Consider the following 21,565-nt stretch of genomic DNA (forward strand, 5'->3'; position numbering starts at 1 on the left):
TCATTTAGGCTAGTGCATTGCTATCTCATTGTTCTCTCTTCGTAACCATAATTTAATACCTTATTAAGTACTCAAAGTGCCTGTGCAACCCTATGAGATTTATATCATCTTGCATACATTTCATAAATACTGCATCTCAAAGCATAGCATGCATTCTTATAACAAGGAATCATGTCAACATACTATTTAATAATTGATTCATGCAGTATCATAAATTTTCAATATTCAGAATAAGCATGCATCGATTTCACAATTATGAATCAAACTGATAACCAAAGTTCTAACATCATTGCCACTTTATTTAGGTCTCATGGCTATAGTAGCCCAAATTTGCACAACTGAAACATATTGCTAATTTCTAATACAATCAATATGTTCATGTTCATCCTTTCACATGCTTTGTAAATACACTCATGCTCATGCTCAATTTTCATGAAAATAAACACACTTAATCCACCATAATTGAATTTATTCACACATCTCAATTACAATACGTGTATGAGTCTTTTTCCTCATAATTAGGGCATCCATACACCACAACTATAGCAAAAAAGCTCACTTTTATTTTTATCATAAATATTTATATCAGATCTAATATGATTTAAAATTGAATTTATAAAAAGTTTAGGGAAATATAAAAAATAATTAAGTAATAAACTCGACTTTCTCGATAAGAGTGCCCATAAACCCTCATCGAGCAAATTGACCAGACTCCAATTAATATCTTGACTTTTTAGTACTCAAATCATATTAAACCTAATTAAAATATTCATGATAACATATAAATTAAAGAACCCACTACAACTAACTTATAACAAAGAACACATGTCATTTTCCCTAATTCAGGCCTCCATAAGCCTATATCGAAAAGGCTTATATATTTTTAATTATGTTCAATTGTAACCATACTTAAACAAGGTGAATACACATAACTTAATTCAGTTTATGCTGCACAAAATTTGTAAACATCATATTTCAACAATATATGTATTTGAAAGAATCAAAATCCAAAAAAAAAAACTCAAAACCCTAAATCAATTTTTGAGAAATCAGGGTCTTGATTTTCTTAACCACAACTCGTTAAATCTTCATTAAGTCGATCATAAATTTAGATATTAAATAAGCTAAACATGATGAACATAATCACATAAACAAAAGTACTCTCTTTTGGAAACAAACAAAATAGTTGATTTACAAGATAATCAAGATTTAGTCATATATTTCAATTGCAACTTGCATAGATTACTATTCAGATCTTTCTAAATGTTTAGCCATATATTTAAGATTTGATAAGGTCTATAAATACTAATATCATACAATATATATCAGAAAAACATTGAAATCCCAAGATCCAAATAAGTTACAAATTAATCACAAGCATAAGCCGTCAGGAGAAATTCAGATCCTTGATGACCCATTTTTATAAAATCTGTCGGGAATAACAAATCATATATAAAATTATGATATTTTTACCATGGGTGTCTACCTAATAAACCGATCTAAAAAATAATGAGTACAGAAATAATTAAAAAACTTTTACAGAACCCTATTCTAGTAGAGTTTCGATCCAGAATAGCAAAATTTTTATCAGATTAAATATTTTTTTTGAATTTATATAAAACATTTTTTACCAAATTATTTTTATATGGTCTGTTATTATCTGTTAATCTTCACCCAAAATTTTTATAAAATATTTAGAATCATTTTTCTTGAGCGTTTATATCTTTTATCAAAGATAGGTTGAAACAATCCTGCATTTAGAGACAAAAACTAGAGCTTTGTTAAAATGGTTGTTTCTTCCTCAATATGAATCTAAAATAGGTAAAACAAGATTCTAAATTCAAGATCAAGATGCATAGGTCATCCTAATATTTTTATTTAGATTTTTTGGACTACTATTCAATGAGATATTAATTTATTTCCGAAACTGGTTGAAAATAATATATCAATCATCACATATTTAAGTTTCTTAGAAAATATTTTCGTTAAAAATCTTTTTGAGACTTTAAAACTTTTAAAATCTCATTGTTTTAGATTTGATCGGATTCAATATGGATTAACTCATGAATAACACCATCAATAATCAAGTTATAACTGAATCTAATATATATGAACTAATGAAGAAACTCTATCTAGGCATATTTCTCAAAAACATTTTTATGAAAAACTCATAATTCATCTTCTTTGAATCCACATATCAATTTATTCAAAAATAAAAATATGTATAATAAATCAAAACATGTAAATATGCTGTTAAAAAATAAAATAACTCAAATATGCTGGCTTAATATACATAAAAAGCATCTATTATATAAATCTTACTTGAAAAGCAATACATCTCTAAGGCAAAAGGAGAAAATTGGACAATCCGATCTCTACACCACCACAATCATCAAAGTATGTGCATGTTTAATGGCTGCACAAACTACTTTAGACCTCCTAAATGTTTTAGGAGAAGAGAGAAAGCAAAAAGGGAAAAAAGAAGAGAGAGAGAGAGAGACAAATTGATTTTTTGAAAAAGTGAGAGGGGTGTGTGAGAGGGGTTATATATGTATCCCTCTTTACAATCCTAGTCTATTCATATGGGACTCTCCTCTTCAAAATCATGTGGAGGAGTGGAGTTCTTTCTAGAAAATTTTTAATTATCTTCTAGACTCAAATTTTATAGTTATTTGATTTTTTTCTAATTTTATTTAAGTATGATTATTAGGTTTGACTATTCAACAACTAACTCTAGCAAATTCTAACCATTATGGGCTCTTTTAGAGATGTGGGACGTCCCACCCTCTTAAATTGCTTAATTATTGTTTTAAATAAATTCTAATATTAAAAATCGTAATTATCACTTTTATCTTTAGTTAATTTATTGGTTTGAATTTAAAACTAGATGATATTTTATTTCATATGGACTCTTGGATTCAAATGGGTGTCCACATAGGACATCCCCTATGAGGGTCCAATCTATAACCATTGGATCCAATTAATATTTTTAAATTAAATCTAATCCAAACAATACCTCAGATCCATATTAGATCCAAATGACGATTTTAGACCCAGAAGTGAGGTCTAAGATCCAAAACCACGCAAACTAAAATAGTCTTCATACCTTAGTCTTTTTCACTTATTCTTAAAATATTATTCATAACTTGAAACAAAAGTCTATAATTAATCAAAATCAAGAAAAATAAGAAAATCAAGAATTTACAATTATAGTCATAAATGCATAAAAATCATCATTTATTCATTTTAATTATAAAAAAAACTCAGGTTTTTACATAAGCTGTTGGGGAAACCACAATACACCTCTAATTTAAAGATCTCAAGCAGCACTTTAAGCAGTTTGAAAATGAATGTGGTAGTCTAATACATGAGTAGTCAACTTAATGCTTATAGAATCAATTTAGGTGGCATCAGTATAGCGTTTGGTGGTTTTTGATGCTACAAAGTGTTTGAACTCGAACTTTGTGATGTGCACCATTATGGGAAGATTTGTGTGCAATCACCCTTAAGGTCTGTTTGGGAGCCTTGCATTAAGATGAAAACACCATTTTCCACATGTTGCCAAAATATGGTTCTACCGAAAATGTGGTGTTGAGGATGGAGTTGCCAGAAACATCCTCTTGTGGATGTTGAAATGTGGTGTTCAGGCTGCCAACTCCATTCCCAATATAGTAGAGAGCATGAGAGTACTGGGAGAAACTGTCCTATTCAAGACTCCTAAACAGTGCCTTAGAGTTTATGTTATCAGTGATTATCCTGTCTTAAAACTGTTGTAAATTTGGGGAAGCTGTAAAGCAATAACTTCATACAAATAAGAGAATGAGACAGTGGTCATACAACTTATAAAGGAAAAGAGAATAGCAAATCAAGAACCATGTTCAAAACACTTATTTAAGTGCATTTATGAAATCTCATAAGTGATGTTTATGACCTTTAAGGAAGGGATATAACTCATGACCCTGAATAGTTAAGACTGTTCATGTAGATCTGACTCTAGGAGTCCAGCTATGTTACAACAACAGGCTGACTGACTACACAGACACAATCTAGGTTGAGTCCTAATATTTAAGTTGGATTCAAGATCAACTAGCATAGATAAGGACCTTCATGTTGTGGCTGCTCCACTCCGGTGCGGTCTCTTGAATGCTTAGTTTGCCTTTTCGCGTGAAGCGAACGGGCACTTTGCAATGTGTCAATCTTGGAGAGGAGGATATAAGAGGCTAGAAGAGTGAAGAATTTGATTCATGAGCCATTTAATGAATCAATAGAGTGAATCTTTATTTATGAGCATCCATTCAAACTTTAGATATCCATTATCAAAAGTCATGGCATGATATGGTATGATAATCACCTAGCGATAACCACACTTAATATGTGAGATTTCTTTTGGATCGAATCTTTTGCTTTGACAAAAGAAACTCTGAAAACAAAAATATTCTTTGCCTTCACGCAAACAAGTGCAAGAGAAGAAAAACAAGTCAACCAAGTAGAAGCTTTGCCTGAAGCAAGACAAGGAAATGTAGCAGTGCATGTTGGATCCTCTACTATTCTATATATGTTTTTCCCAAAAGTGTGTCAATCCCTATGTTGTGTGGAGCTTGCGTGAATTCTTCCCCTATCATTCATTGTCAAACACATTGATCAAGAAAAGACAGCAAATCATAGTGATGATATCATGGTTGGCATGAGTCTTCCCTCACTATACAAGGCCCTGGAAAAGAAGGCCCGTTATAGGGTTGTTTAGTACATTCTAGATTTGATTTTGGATCCAATCCATATTGTTGGGTTTACTTTTACTTAATTAAGTCTCTGGCCAAACAATCAGCTTTTTATGCTAAAGGATAGTAGACATGAAAAAAATGTAGGTAATAATTCTTATATATACTCAAAACTGGGTCTCTGTTGGAAGAACAAAAGGCGCCACTTTCCTTTTTTATGTTTTGTTATTTTACAATGTCACTTTGCATTATAGGCCATTTTACAGGACGGTATTAATGAAATTATCGTCATGATAATTAGGGCAGTCATCAGGTCTAGTATCTATAACCCATCAAGGTGCATCCAAACCCGTCCAAATAATAATCACTTGGGTTTAAGTTATGTCAGGTCTTGAATTGAAAATGAAATCTCAAACCTGACCCACATAATTTAGTGGATATATAAAGTATAGTTTTCTACAATAAAATATGTAAGAAAACACTCTGATCAAGTCACATATCTAGCAAAAATCATAGGCCAAACCCAACCCGCATGTTACTTGGATTGGGTTCTGGTCGACTCAAATAATATTTTGGGTCATCATTTTTTTAGCTCATACTTGGGTATCCAGGTGCAGTCTGGGTTTGGTAGAGGTGGGGGATGTTGATGGCTGGCATCCTCATGGATAAGAACTCTCTCTCTCCAAGGGGGGGGGGGGGGGGGGGGGAGATGTTGATGGCTGGCGTCCTCAGGTTTTACATAAGATTTTGGGTCATCATGTTTATTCTAATTCTAGATCTATCATATACTTTGCCCACAAGAAATAACCTTAGCTGCAATACTTAATTGAGCAACAAAAGTTCAAATGAAATAAAACTGCTTGCACTAATTAGAAGGTGATAATGGATCAAATGGACCCTGCCTTAGTCTACAAAATCTCAAACCTCCTCATCCAATAAATGCGCCATTGGTCGCACATTTTGTAATTTATTTCTAAAATCATCTTCCAATACAAAAATCAGGTTGGTGGAGTTTCTGACCATAGTTGCAGATATTGCTGATAGTGTGAAAATATTACAAATTTAATGTAATATTTCCAATGGCCATTATTTTGTCATTAAAAACATGATGTCCCCTAAAAACTGTTATTTCGAAAGTAGTATGATTTTACCATGTTAATATTTCACTTAAAAACACTTTTTTTTTACCATTAAAAACATGATGCCTTCTAAAAAAATTATTTTGATAATAGTGTGATTTTAACAAGTTAATATTACAGTTAAAAACACTTTTTGGTATTTTTAACATTAGTTATATGTTTACTATATAGTTTTATATATTTTTATGCAACAATAATTTTCTTGCAAATTTTCAAGAAAATCCAGACTTTTTTAAAGTATCGTGAGATTTGCCCGCACCAAGTTCTGTGACTGTGTCTGGCCAGTATTTTCAGCTACATCTGGACACTTATGATTGTATTGTGTGGACATGGAATTTTTGAGAGAGAGAGAGAGAGAGAGATGAATGTCAAGCTTCTATTTCTTCTATGAAAGAAAAAAACTTGGCAACTGAATTCCTCATTAGCCTTAAAGGGGGTTGGCGTAGTGGGATTGGGCCTTGGTTATCCAACAGGTGGTCAAGGTTCAAATCTCGTGGGCATCACCTCCTTGCGTGCCCAGCATAGGCCCTGGGGACAAGGGTCCTAGCCACTGAGTTTTCTCCTCCTCGGGATCGATCTATGATCTACCCGTGGACCGGCTGTGGGTTTCTCCGTGTAACTAAATAAAAAAAACTGAATTCCTCACTAGATTTTATGAGGAACACGAACAAGAAGTTAAAAGAAGATAAACACGATGACGAAGCCTGGGAAGGGATAAGTCACAAAAAGTGCAAGTTAATCCTTTTAGGGGATTGGGATTGACCCACAGTATCATCGCAATACCACCCCGCGTTCCACTAAACGCGACCAAGTTCGTGAACTTGGTCACCTTCAGACGATGCTCAAACGCACCACTGCGTGCCAATATCATACGCCAATCTCATAGTCAAAACCCTCCCACAAATCCCAACTTAGATCTGCCCCATATCATTGGGAATACGTGCAAGGTGTCACGCCCTCATAGGGTAATCACTGTGTCCGGGCCCCACACTGGCGCATTTTCAGGCTTTTCAAGCACAGAAGTATACGCATTCAATACGGATCTGGATCAAGCAAACAACACTCGGACCCTGCTCCAAACCAAAACGCTCATGAACGTTCCGCACATAAAACAACACCCCGAACCCACTTGAACCCGCTCAACGCTAGCACTAACCCAGTTAGACGAGCCCACTTCCATAGACCCCCTTGGCTCTATCCTACAGGGAAACCGGCGTGACTAAATCGGGATGCCCAGGTTCAGATCCGACCCGGTGAATTACAACGCCCACCCAAAAACCCCAGGTGCCTTACCGGGGTTGGAGGTCATCTCTATCTGGTTTACCAAAACCATGTTCGAATCCGGTTTCCGGTTTTAAAGGACACTATATAAAAGCCCGATCGTTCTTTCCGCTGATGATAATCGTGCTCAATAGTGAAGATAGAGATCGAGAGAAGAGGAAGAAAAGGGATGGCGATGAGGTTTTCTTCTGGGAGATTAGGGTTTCGTTCGATGATGGAGAGGGCATCGAGAACTGGTCGCTACTTCAGCGACGGGAAGGGCAAAGTCCTCAGCGAGGAAGAACGGGCGGCAGAGAATGTGTATATCCAGGTGAAGATTTCGAAGTCGAATCCTCTTGCTTGTTTTTTTTCTTTTCATTCTGTTTTCTCTTCGGCATCGAATCTGTGATGGTGGAGCGATCTTTGTGATTTTTTTTTTCTTTTTTCATTTTTTTTGGATTTTTTGGGTGTGAAGAAAATGGAGAGGGAGAAGAGGGAGAAGTTGAAGAAAAAGGCGGAGCAAGAGAAGCACTTGGAGAAGGAGAAGGTAGCATTCTTCTCTTGGGTTTTGGCGTTTGGATGGAATTTTTGTATTGTTAGTTTGTGGTTTAGATTCGGGTTTGTTTTTTAAGGGCTTTTGGATTTTTCCTGTGATCCGTTGCTTCTTGTTTGTTGTTTTCCATGTTTTTGTTACTAGATGGATTTGTTTGCATTACTTGTGTTTTTGGGTTATGAATTTCTGCTGCGAATCTTGTTTGGGTTTTCCTTTTTTTTTGTTATTTGGTGTTGTGTTTCTGAGCTTAACTTTCTTTTGGTTCTCTGGAACCGATCCTGACCTCCTTTTCTTCACCAATACTGCACCATCCACCACCATACCTCATCCTTTACCTGTAAGATCCTCATGATCACCGAGGTGGTTAGCAGGAGGTGCACCTAGGGCTGGTAAACGAACACGGCAGCTCGTGACTAGGCTTGGTTCGGCTTCGTATAGTTGGCGAGCCTAGCCACGAGCAGCTCGTTTAGCTTAAACGAGTCGAGCCCGAACACAAGGTGTTCAGTTCCGCTCGTCTCGATAGTGCTCGTATAGATAAAATATATATTTTATGGATATATAAAAAGAATGCATAAAATATATAAAAAAAGAAGGATGAATGAAAAATATATACATAAAATATGGACTATTAAGCGTAATTTATAAAAATATATATATTTTCAAGTATAATATATAAAAATATATATACTATGTATAAATAACATGGAATGTTTTTACACTAGCCAGCTCGAGTTCGGCTTGTCTCATTCATGGATGAGCCAAGCTCGAACTCGGCTCGGCTAAACACGAACACCAGCTGAGCCATGAGCTCAATCCACTAGTAAATGAGTCGAGCCCGAACAAGCCCTGTTTGGTTCATTTGGCTAGTTTACCAGCCCTAGGTGCACCAACCATGTAGGACTCTGGATGAGGCTCGGTGGGCCTTATGGTCCAGGGTCCAACATTGGTTTTGTAAGATTTGATCAAATTGCTAACACAATCCCAATTTGTTGTGGTTGAGTGTTTTGGTAATATTATCAATGAAAATCTTCTTAATTCTGCTTATGTTTTATGCTAGGCATTCTTCTACTTGTGCTTTTGTTGATGATAGCTTTCACCAAAAGTCTGCTGTCAAAATGAGAAAACAAATTAATAATGCTAAAATACCACAGTCTTAACAGGTTGTATTTGATATATTCTTGTTTTTCCAGATGGCTATTTGATTTGTGGATGGGCTCATTGGTTGGGGATCTCTTGTTCTCTTTCTTTATCTATGAGCTGAGACCATCTTGTGAACTATCACACAATTAAAAGTGTTTTTGTTTTTATGGGTTTTGGTTGTGAATTTCTTTATCTTTGAGTTGAGACCATCTTGTGAACTATCGCATAATTTAAAATGTTATTATTTTTTTATTGGTTTTGGTTTGTTTCACATGTACCAGACATTCTAAGATGCATATTATCCTTTGGGAATAGTGTGTTTTACTTCTACAATTTTCTTGTTTCTAAGTGTCATACGGGAGAGAAAACCAAGCTAAGTGACTCTAACACTGCTTCAACACCAACAGTACTACGCTTCATTTTACCAATGTTCACATATTTACTAACATGCCATTAGTGATATGTCATCTACAGTTCTTCTTGTCTGATAGATAGTAATTTTACTAATGGTTTTTTGTCAAGATATTTTATGTATATTTTATATGATCAATTGACAGAAGGTGTATACCTCATATGCCTAGAAAGTTTGAAGTATGAAGTCAGCTGGAATTTGAGGTCTCTAGAGTCAAGATGATTATACCAGTAAAATGTGATCCCTTTTGGCAAAACCAGAAAAGTTGGTGTAATCCAACCAGTATAACTACCAAGCCCTTGGATGCTTTGTCCAAGTGATAAACTAGATTGTCTGAGACCAAAAGCCCATTTAAGATGGAACACTTTATGGGACCTAAGGGAGGCCATTTCTTGGTTTTATGGCGGAGTGCTTGGGCTGTCACCATGAAAATTTAAATTTAGAGTTCTGAGAGCTGCCACTCCATGCAAAAAGGCAAAAATGTTAGGATCACCTCAAGTATGCCACTCCCCAGCATCTGGGATGCAGGCCACATTAGGTATGTGCAGACCACTCTGGGTACGGCCTTTATTGAATGGCACCTAAGGGTTTGTATAGATCATAGTCGTCACATATTGCAATATATTGAATTTGTCATGTTTTTAAAGCTTTAAAAACTCCAAAATAGCACAGTAATTTTATGAAGCCCTAAAAGTGAAAATATTGCATTAATATCGTGCTATATATGATATTTTTAAGAATTTTGGTTCTTTTTATTCTTTTAACTTAATCCTTTTATTGTCATTCATTTTTAAAACCCTGATATTTTCACAATGTTTTCCCCAGAAAAGCCATTTTTTCCTTGAAAAAAACTCTCGTCAACATTATCATGAAGCTGTTATTGGTGACTGTGGTTTAGATATAGCTCATCAATTTAATTTAGAACACAAGCTCCAGACAGATAATAGTTGGCATCGGGTCTGTAAAACATGCATGTGCTTCAGTTATGATAACTCTTCTTGGTTGATCTGTAGATTTCCTATTGTTTATGAGTGGGACAGGCCCTTGACCACCTTATCCCAGAGGTTCTTGTATTATACCACAGCAAAGATGCTTTGAGTAGTCCATAGGGTTCACCTTCTGCCCGGTTGTGGTGTTGATTCTATTGCATCATTTTAATAAGTTTGAGTGTTACATAAGGATTACAATTAATTCCCTGGCGAGATATTTGCTTTGCATGTTGAGAAATGCTCATGATGCATGATATGCTTATCCAACAACTACAATGGTTGGTACACATGATTATAATATCAAAACTTATAATGTTTGTGGGAATGAAATCATAAGTCATCATTCAATTTTAGTTTATGCATATCAAAGAAGACATGTATTTTATGAACTTGCTAGATTTCTTTCTTTCAGAAAAAAGGGCACGTAATTTGTTGCATTGTTGATATTTAAAAGAGACGAGCAGCTGTTGCATTCAGTATCTTTGACTTTGCTGGGAGTCATGTATCAAGAGTAGGGGTGTCAACTGGTCGGGTTTACCTGGACCCGACCCGGACCAAACCCTATAGGGTTTGGGTATGGTGATAAATAGGAAGACCCAATTAAGACCCAGGTCTGGACCCAAAGGTCTGATTAATACATGGATCCGAGTATAGTTTGTGAAATTTTATACCAGACCCGGGCCCGGCCTGAGTTTCGATTAAGACCTGCATTTTTTCAATGTACAAATTATATAAATATTATTTTACCGGGTCTGGTTCATGTAGTTCTTATCGGGTCCGGGCATGGTTTCTCTTATGGTGGATCTGATTAGACCCGGGTCTGGACCTGATACCATACCCAAAAATCGGGTCCAGGTCTGGTTCCACCTGGGTCCGAACCAAACCAGACCCATTGACACCCCTAATCAAGAGTAATGATTTGGTAATTGTATGAGATTGATTTAGAAAAATTCAGATCTTAAAGCTTATGCTTACAATGATAGGTAAACTTAGTATTTAGTTTTACTGTCTAGAGCGTGCAATGTATTGATTTTGTGATTAAAATGATGTGGTTTAATTACCTCAGACATGACCACACTAGGGAAGATGGTCCATGATCCATCATCAAATAACGAGATAGGACATGATAGACTTTTAACCTAATTAAGAGTGACAAAAAGGATAACAGGTTAACTGTGGTTGGATATATGTTGGGTTTGATTAGGAATTATAGAAGGTTAGGGCTCTTCTATGTCCTCTACCATAGAGCTAAGTAGATTTATTGATAATGACAGCCAGTTTGTGTCACCACAGCCAGAGTAAGAAACAAACTCAAAACCCTTTGAAGGGATTTGTCTTGTGAACTCGGATTAGGTTACAATAGGTTGAAACACCAGCAGCTTGTCTTGAAATTGGATGCATTGCAATAGAAATGGTTGCCTAGATTGGATAATTCAGTGGTTCCTAAATGTAAAGTTAGCCTTTTCGCTCAACTTCAATTATAAGCTTATGTTTTAGATGCAATAATAGATGTGTACTCTAAGGGCATGTTTGCAGCGGCCAGTGATTCTGAAATTTTCATAGATTCTTATGATTCTAAATCACAATTACCGAAGAATTGCTCATAGTTGACTTGGGCTTGGATCGGACCCCTACTGGGTCACCGAGTCAGCGGGTTGACTCTGATCAGTTAGGACTCTATATTTTATAGTGTAAGCACATGAATAAGACATGGAAATAACTAAACTTCAAGCTAATATGTCAATAGCTAAGTTAAAAAACATATGATTATACATGATTATTATCTTTTGTCATTGAACAATATTAGATTCTTTATAACAAGTGACTTTATATAAGAATTATGCATTAAAATAATAAAATACATGATAAAATTTTTATTTAATAGGTTGGATTGGTAGTCCTTAATCGTGACTCTGTTGGTGTCTGATCTAGGTCGACTCAGGCGATTTTTGAGTCGACTCACCGGGTTTGCCAACTATGGAATCACTAGGCATTGCAAACATGAGAAAGTTTGTCTCTGGTTGTGACCAGAGTTACCAGAAGCTTCTTAGATAGGTGGGAAGCTCGCTTTCAGAAAACTCGCTTTGGAAGCGCAATACTTTTTGCTTCCGCAACTTATGAGAACCTCGATTCCCCCACGCTTCTCTTATGCTTTTCACACGCTTCATCTTTTCTTCTTATATATTCTCTTACTCAACTTTTCATGTTTTTTATGTGTTTCTTCTCACTCACTTCCATCTGCTTTCCCTAAATTGGTAGTCATCATTTTTAGATTTTGTTAGAAATTTATTTCTTACACTAAAAAATCATGAAATTTAATATTAGTCACTTTTATTTAGTTTTTATTTGTGTTTTTTTATTCTCATTCAATTCTTATATTTCTTTTTTTATTTCTCACTTCTCGTTTCCTATACATTTTAAAATGCATCGCATCTCGCTTTCACTTCCCTATCGTTCCTGCTTTCGCTTCCTAGTCTTGCAAACTTGGTTGTGACTACCCTTGTGAAAGTTTTAAGCCTTATAGCTTGTGAAAGTTTGGTCACAAGTGCGAACCTATGACCAAATTTGCTCTATATTCTCAATTGAGAATCTGAATAAAACAATGATTTGACGTTGTTTTATCTTTGATAAAGACAATGGTTTGACCATGGTTGCTAGTTGAGGAAGCGGGAAGTGAGGCACTTTCAAAATTTTAGGAAGCGGGAAGCGTTGGACGACTTAGAAGCGAATCAGGAACCGGAAGCGACCTAGGAAGCGAAAAAAGAAGATAAATAAATAAATAAATAAAGGGAAGCAAGGGGGAAGCACGCTTCTCATAAAAGGGAAGCACACTTCCCCAAAAAAGGGACGCTTCCCCATGCATTTCGGAAGCACGACGTTTTGCACTTCCCCTACTACATAGGCGCTTCCAATAACTCTGGGTTTGACATTTTACTTTTGTTTTTAGGGAAGTGGTTGTGCTTTTTCACACAAAAGCAAACATGAGAGTTTGTCCTTGAGCATTATTATCTAGCACATTCCTAAGGACAAACTTTCACATCTTGTGAAGCCTGACATCAAAGCAAGCATGCTCTAAATTCTTGCGCTTTCATGACACATTTTACTAAGTTTTGGATGGATTTCCTTATTGGGTTATATATTTGGTTCTTAGGTCCGACATTGACAGACTTCTGCTACTAAACATAATGCTCTATGTCATATAGACCTGTCGTACCCATGTCGACACGTGATGACACTGTAATGAGATATGCGGAAATACAAAGAGTGTTATAAGCACTTGCAATGTCCTACAATGGACAAACAAAAGAGACAATAGCCAAGTCCACAAAGGGACAACACATACACAAGCCTTGAGATAGGCAAAAATATAGAAGTCTCTTTATTGAAAGAGAGAGAGCTCTCAAGCATGAAAATATACAAAGGGGTTCACCCCTATTTATACAAAGAATCAAGGGAAAAAGGAGGGCCAAGAGCCTCAAAAGAAGAGCCCAAAAGGGCGCTCCCATGGAGTCGTTGGGGGCCCCAACGACTCTATGGTGGGGCCCTTTTTGGGCTTTTACAAAAAAAGAAAAGTAAAAATAAAAAGAATTTAAAAATCCTAATTTAAAAGGGTAACCCCTTCCCCTTATATAATAAAAGGGTAACCCCATCCCCCCTTTTATTATAAAAGAGGGAAAAAGAGCAGTAAACATCATTTATTTTTAAAGATAAATAATTCTAAAAATAAATAGGTAAAATGGATATTAAACTATTAATCATATCTAGTTGACTAAGTTGAGCAGTAAACACCATTTACTTTTTAAAAATATTAAATAATAATATATATAGTCGTATCCAAATCTTTTGAAATTTTCGTGTTGTACCCTCCGTACCTGTACCCATGTGACAGAGAGAATGCTTCTCTAACTTACCCAGCTAGGCTATTTACATTAAGTTTAAGGCTGATGTTTTCTTACAAAAAGATTATAATTATTGTCCTAGTAATGGTTTATTTGACATGTTGGGAATATGCATGCCAACTAATGAGGTCATTAGGCAATCATACTGGTTAAATTCACATGATTGTGATTAGGGATGGCACTTGACCGGGGGCGGGGGACAAGGTCTCCACCCCCACCCCGTCTCAAAAACTTAACCTTCATCCCCGGTCCATCCCTGTGGCGGGGGGGACTTTGGACCTCCACCCCCGCCCCCATCTCAACATAATTATCCCCATCCCCATCCCCGCTTCGGCCCCGTCCCGCCCCGTCCCCGCCCCCGCCAAAATACCATTCCATACAGAAATCAAAACCCTAAAACCCCCTCAAAATAACATGATTCCTCTCAAAACCTCATTCCATACACCAAATCAGAAATTCACAAAATAAATAAGCAAAAAATACACAATATATATATAATAACAATCACAAAAGGAAGAAAAAGAAAAACCATACCTGCAAAAGAAGTCCAAAACCTAGCTCGATCGATCATCGTCGACGATGAAAACTCCACAAAGAGAAAAGGAGGAAACTCCTTTTCCTCGGCAGGAAGAGGGGCCGATCCATCATGAGAAGCGAACGCCTCTCTTTCTTCTTTTTCGCCTAGAGGAGAAGGCAAATGCGGCAAAGGGAGACTCACGTTCTCTCTCTCTCTCTCTCTCTCTCTCTCTCTCTCTCTCTCTCTCTCTCTCTCTCTCTGGGCGGTGAGTCGGCGACTGACTCCATTTTTTTATTAATACGATTTAGGGTTAGTTAGTATATAAGTGTGTGTTTTTTGTAATTTTATTACTTAGGTTAGGGTATTTTAGTAATATTATTAATGGGGATGGGGCGGGGCAGGGCGATGCGGGGGAAAGTGTAAGTCCATCCCCGCCTTCATCCCCGCGCGGAGATGAATTTTAACCTTCATCCCCGCCTCCATCCCCGTTTCATGCCCTTCATCTCCGGTCCAAACGGGGCGAGGCGGGGCCCCATTTTCTCCCGGTCCACTGCCATCCCTAATTGTGATTTGAAAAGTTGAATGTATGTTCATACAAATAAATCATGGTAATGAATTTTCTATATTGGAAAATGTTTAGTTCTTTGAATTTTCAGGTTTCTCTGACCTTGCATGTTAGGGTGAGAAACAATGCCATGCCACCAACTTCAAGTTTTCATTGTATTACAACCATATAATAACCAATATCATTACAAGATATAGCATGCTATATCCAAATGTTACTTGCATGTGGAGGCACAACAATGCCAAAGGCCAAAAAGAGAGAGTTTGCTGACACTTGTTAGCTTGACTAAACTACTATATAATAAAAGGAAAATGGTTGGGTTAATCCTGGCATCATCTTAAAGCTAGGTTCATAATGGAGCACTGCTACTTTTACTGCTAAGCATCACATTTCTAGGAAACCCTAATACATTAGACATACCTTGCTTTTTCTTTAAAAGTAGCAGCACTTTATTGGAGTCTTGTTTCTAAGATAAAGTTGGTATTTACATTATTACTGCCCATATAGAATGAGCATATATGATGATGTAGCAAAGAATAATATGAAGAATCATAAAATAAAGAAGTAAATAATCTACATGTAGGAAACAGTTGATGATGGACCATTATAGCAAATAAATGTTATGATACTCAAATTTTGGCTTGTGATTTTAAGCTCTTGGTTAATAGTTTGGAGACAAGTTAAGGAGTTAAAAATTTTGAAATCACAAACTTTGAAGGGATTGAGGGACAGAACATCAAGAAAATAATTTTCAAAGATGTGGGCAAAAGAAAATGTAATTGAAAGAGATTAAACTGTCAAAATGAACATAAAGATGAAATATAATTGGAATTTTGCCATAAAAACGGTAATTGGCTAGTCCTGCAACATGGTTTATGACAACTTGAAGATTTTGTTCTTTCAGGTTCATATTCTGGCATATGATTGAGTTAACCCAACATTTTAAGCATATGGCTATATAGTCTTCAAAATCTTGTAATTTCTTACTGTCTTGGAGATATAAGCCGATTGCATCAATGCTAATGATTTTGAAAATTAAATTCAATCAACCACTAATTATCCAGGAAGCATTTTTTTAAGAATAACTCTCGTGGATGACTTGAATGATGCTTTGTGGCTGAAATCTTTTTAAGAGTAATTGGCTTTTAATATGTTTATTTCTTTCCCTGCTGAAGTGTTCCATCTGAAAAACGATCTAACTGAACTATTGTTATGTATTAATTTCATATACTTATGTGACTTTTCATTATCTTGCCAGAAGCCAGCTGAAGAGGGTCACAAAGGTTAATTTGTCTAAATCATGGTAATGATGCCTGGGATGGAGGTTGTTCTTCCTGTACCTTTTATGAATAATTGTACATGTTCTACATGATGTTGGTTGACCTCTTATATCATGTTCAACTTTGTTGACTTGCATCACTAAAATTAACTTTGCTTTTCTTGAATTATGGTTTTGGATTTCCTTTTCATGAATACTTTCATATTTGAAACGGATAAACCATTCCATTCATGTGGATAGTTGGAACCTTTCCTGCTTGGCACAAGGTGAACTGGAAAATTCCTTTTATTGGACATTGTCCGGTTCCCTGTTATAAGATTTGGTGATTCATACTGTTTTTGCTAGCCGGGCTTCTATGAGTTCCAAGTTCCAACTTGTGTTCAGTTGAAGTTCCTGCAAAGCGTGATTCTGCTGCACTCTTCAACTGGGGTTTAAATGTTGGGAGGTTTGGTTGGAGATTCATACTGTTTTTGCTAGCTGGTTTTCTGTGAATTCCAACTCATGTTCAGTTGCATTGCACTCTGCATGCATGTTTCGGCAAAGCGTGTTTCTGCTGCACTCTTCTGCCGGCCGTAAATGTAGGGGGATTGAACCTTCTCTGTTCAACACACTCATTTGCTGTTGAACCGCAAGTTGTATGCATGATGCACCTCTGTGAACAACAATTCATCTTGAAAGAAGCAGGGATCGCATAACCCGTTTCACACAATGTTACACCATCCAGCAGCTCCATTATGGATGGCTTCAAAGCCGTGATATGTTTGTATAACTGATTGGCTATGTCACAGGCGCACGCCATCTTGGGTCCTTTGTTGAGGGGACACGATACAACATGTTGACATGCTGCGACACATATGGGTATTATTTAGTTGTTTTTATAGTTTGAGATCAGAATTTCAATAAAAATGCATTTTTATGTTTTCATATATCAAGGAAATACGTTTATCAATCTAATAATTGAACTAGTCCGTATCCTTGTGTCCTAGTTTTGAAAAAATTGTGCATTTGCATCTCGTACCCTTATCGAGATTCCCCACGTGTCGTGCCCCTCTTGGAGTAGCTATCTTGTCATATCCACGTTGGCAAAATGAGATATTTGGTTTGTAGCATTAGTTGTGAATCTTGTTTTTTCCTTGGTAAGGAAATTTTGGTCTGCAAAAATTTCAGGGAAATTTTGTTAATAAAACTAAAGAAAGAAATGTGAATATAAAAAGGTAATCGAAATGCTCAAATTACATCAGCAAAATGATGAGACATGGGAACATGGAACATGCTATTGGATTTTTGGTGTTTTTTCAATATTCTGACTTTTGTTTTTATAAGAATCACTTTTTGTAGCATTTGATTCTGATGCATGGATAGGTTTTAATCATCAGCCTAAAATTTTCATAAAAAATTGAGGTTACAAATACCATTTTTTTCATTCAAAATGCATGAGCCAAGTGTTTATTTTTATTACATGATTCATACTGAATGCATCCATGAGGTCGGAATTTTGAAAAACACCATAAATCTAAAAACTTGTTTTATTTAGCACTGAGCCCATTTAGCATGTTCCCATTTCTCGCAAATTTATAAGGTAAAACTGATCTAAAATCATAATAAAATGACATTGTATTAAGAGTGGATTCTGATTTTTTCAGGGCTTGTTATAGGTTGATTGTGGTAAAATTCGAATAAACTCAAGTATTGCCAGTGTTTGTGACCATGAAAATATAGTTACACTTGAAAAAGCTTTCATAAGATCCCCTTTCTTTTGGTAGAGCTGGTAAATAAGCTAAGCTGCTTGTAGTTTGGCCGCCAAATATATAAGATGAGCATGTTGAGCTTAGAACCCCCTTTCTTTTCAATTTTGTTTGTTAAGCATAAGGAACAAAGATGGGCTGCTTGGCGTAGTATCTGTCTGTCATGTAAGCATAAGGCCCTTTTTGTTTCACAGGAAGCATGAGAAGATCTCAAACTACATGCCCTTTTCCATGATAGGGCTTTCCGACGATGAGATGAGCAGCAACCCAAACGCCAGCATTTTCCTTATTTTTCAGCCATTTATATTTTGTACTTTAGATGTTTGTCTACAAGATGAATGGCTTTGAAAAATTTTGTGGGAGCCATCTGAGAGGTAAACTGTCCAACAACAGTGTTTGGGTTGTCGTTCATCACATGGATGAACACCATCCAAGTGGCCCAATTGTCAACCTCACGTCAGTGTTGGTCAAACCCTTGAAGTCCCTTCTGCCCATCGTCAATTACATCTAGCTTCAACCTTACGACAAGAGATACCTTCATGTTTGGCTCAAATAACGATTAACCGTGAAACGCCTTGCTTCAATGAATCTACCTGTGTGACTCCTCATCTTGAATTCCATGCACCATCTATCAGAGAAGATGTCACAGATGCTTACCTGGGTCCAATCTGAACTAGGTGGGAGCCAACACGAGTCATGAGTCTCCTCCATCAGACTGCAACGACTTCCTCCGAGTTATTTAATATTTGCAAAACCTGCTTCCTTACAAAAACAATGCTTTCTTTCTGTATTTGTTGAATTGTTTTCTTTGTCTCAACAAAAATTCGATTATTCCTCATTATCCAAATGACAACTTGGAAGAATATTTCCCAACACCATTCGAGTGCTTTCCCTTTCATTTTTGACTGAGAACCCTCCACCAGATTACATACCGGTCGCCAATGGATATCATATAGGTTGGTAGTCCATTTCCACAATCCTGTTGTTACTGGGCAAAGACCAAATAGGTGGCTAACCACAATATCTAAGATAGGTATCGGTAGCTACATTTGAGGCTCGTCTGCATGCACCACTTCATTTGGACTCATCTTTAGTAAGGTCGTTTGGGCTCATCTATCAGGACAACCCCTAACTGCATTTAAAGTATTTTATCCTCATTTGAGGAGGGAACAACCAACTCAGGAGATAATGATCTATCTGCTCAAACGTTACCTACATTTGAGGTCTAATAATCGACCAACACAGAAATTGTGTTTATATACTTAACCATTGTAAAAACTTTGTATCAAGAAAAAGACTTAATCAAAATTCCTTATCTCTGATTTTTTTATCCTTTAGTTTTCTTCATGATATCAGAGTTGGGACTTTGATCTAGTGCATTTCATCTTGACAAATCTTCCCACGTTACCTGGCCATTGCCAGTGATGCTTTTCTCCAGCATCTTCGATTTTTTGTTTAATGGCTTCTAATAGTATCAACAGCAGTGCCGGTTCATTTGAGAATGCTCAAGAATCAACAATCAATCATTTCTTTCTCCATCACTCCGATAATTCGGAGATATCCTTAGTGTCGCAACAACTTTTTGGAGATAATTATTCGATGTGGAGCAGAGCATGGTTATGGCACTAAGTGCTAAAAGTAAAATGGGTTTCATCGATGAATCTATCATAAAACCCGAATCTTCATTATCAAATGTTGCTATATGAAAGCGGTACAACAATATGGTGTTATCTTGGTTGCTCAACTTCATTTACAAGGATGTAGCAGTCAACGCTATCTATGCTCAAACCACATCTGAGGTATGGGTAGAGCTTCATGAGAGGTTCTCCCAATCGAACACTCCCAGAATATATCAAATCTAACAAAAGATAATCAATCTCAAGCAAGAACATTCTTCAGTAACAATGTATTTCACCAAACTGAAGGGGTTATGAGATGAAATGTCCACATATATTGAGATTCTGACTTGTTCGTGTAAAGCCATGAAGGTCATTCATGACCTCAAACAACAAGAAAGGCTTATTCAATTTTTGATAGGCCTTAATGACAGTTTTAGTGCCATCTGAAGTCAATTACTCCTCATGACACTCTTACCAAACATATCCAAGGCATATTCATTGATCATTCAAGAAGAATGACAACGTGATCTTTATCTCATGTCATCTCATGAACTGACTACCATGGTAATCGATCGAGGTAACCTGCCCATCAAAGCCGACACATCGAAGATAGGCCAGATGCATCCCAAACCCAAATGCGACCATTGTGGGCGTATGAGTCATGTCAAAACAAGATGCTATTACCTTCATGTTTTTTTTAACCGATCAAGGGGTTCTTCTGATGCTCGTTTCAAAAGTCAAGCTAATGTCAATGTATGTTCCCCCACAACCAAACCCGAAAAATCAAATTTCAGTTCCTCTCTTCCCAAACTTACCCCAAAGCAATATAATAAGATCATGGTCATTGTCAATCTAGGTAACCAAAACACTCCATCTATGGCCAACCTTGCAGGTAATATGCTCAAACCATTAGTTTGTTTCTTTGCCTCTCAATGTTGGATTATAGATTCGGAGGCCACGGATCATATCATAAACTCAATATCCAACATTTCATCCTCAATGTAGATTTTCTCTCCACCCATCAGTCTCCCTGATGGGACGTCCGCCCCTGTTACTCACACTGACACCGTCATGTTGACTTTTGCCATAACCTTACACAATATCTTATATGTTCCGCATTTCAAATTTAATCTCATCTCAGTTAGTAAGTTAATTCATGATTTGAAATATGATGTGTTTAAAAATAATAATTGCGTTTTTCAGGACCCACACTAAAAAATGATGATTAAAACAAGTAGGTTGCAAGGAAACCTGTATATCCTTGAGACTGATGGTAATCATGCTTTGAATGTTTCATCCCCTCCCATTTTGGCACCCTAGACTTGAACATTTATCGAATTCCTAACTTCAAATTCTTATTAATTCCAATAAAGTTAATGAAAAAGTTTTTCATGAACATTGTTCTGTTTGTCATAACGCTAAACAAACTAGATTGTCGTTTCTGCATGGGACTATATCAACTTCCAAACCATTTGAATTACTACATTACGACATATGAGGTGCATATCAAACTCCTTCTATGTAAGGAGCTCACTTCTTCTTGACCATAGTAGATGCACGTGGGTATATCTCATGAGGTATAAGTCTGAGACATTCAATATTATAAAAAAACTTTATCGTGTCGATCCAAAATCAATTTCAAACCAACATTTTGAGCATTTAATCCGACAATGGAAACAATTTTTTTTCAAATGACATGCAATTTTATCTTAGAGAAAATAGAATCAACC

At 36.4% G+C, this 21,565-nt stretch overlaps 1 protein-coding gene across 1 annotated transcript; it reads left to right on the forward strand.

The window, feature by feature from the left end:
- The first annotated feature begins 7,250 nt into the window (after window positions 1-7,250).
- LOC149847250 (F1F0-ATPase inhibitor protein) lies at window positions 7,251-16,637 on the forward strand. The gene is made up of 3 exons (XM_089998355.1): window positions 7,251-7,448; window positions 7,593-7,664; window positions 16,451-16,637. The coding sequence occupies exons 1-3, from the start codon at window positions 7,308-7,310 to the stop codon at window positions 16,478-16,480; spliced, it is 243 nt and encodes an 80-aa protein (XP_089854481.1). The 5' UTR covers window positions 7,251-7,307; the 3' UTR covers window positions 16,481-16,637.
- The last annotated feature ends 4,928 nt before the right edge of the window (window positions 16,638-21,565 follow it).

The sequence above is a fragment of the Nuphar pumila genome, chromosome 2 (assembly GCF_984573655.1).
Source record: "Nuphar pumila chromosome 2, dmNupPumi1.hap1.1, whole genome shotgun sequence".
Classification (NCBI taxonomy): Eukaryota; Viridiplantae; Streptophyta; class Magnoliopsida; order Nymphaeales; family Nymphaeaceae; genus Nuphar; species Nuphar pumila.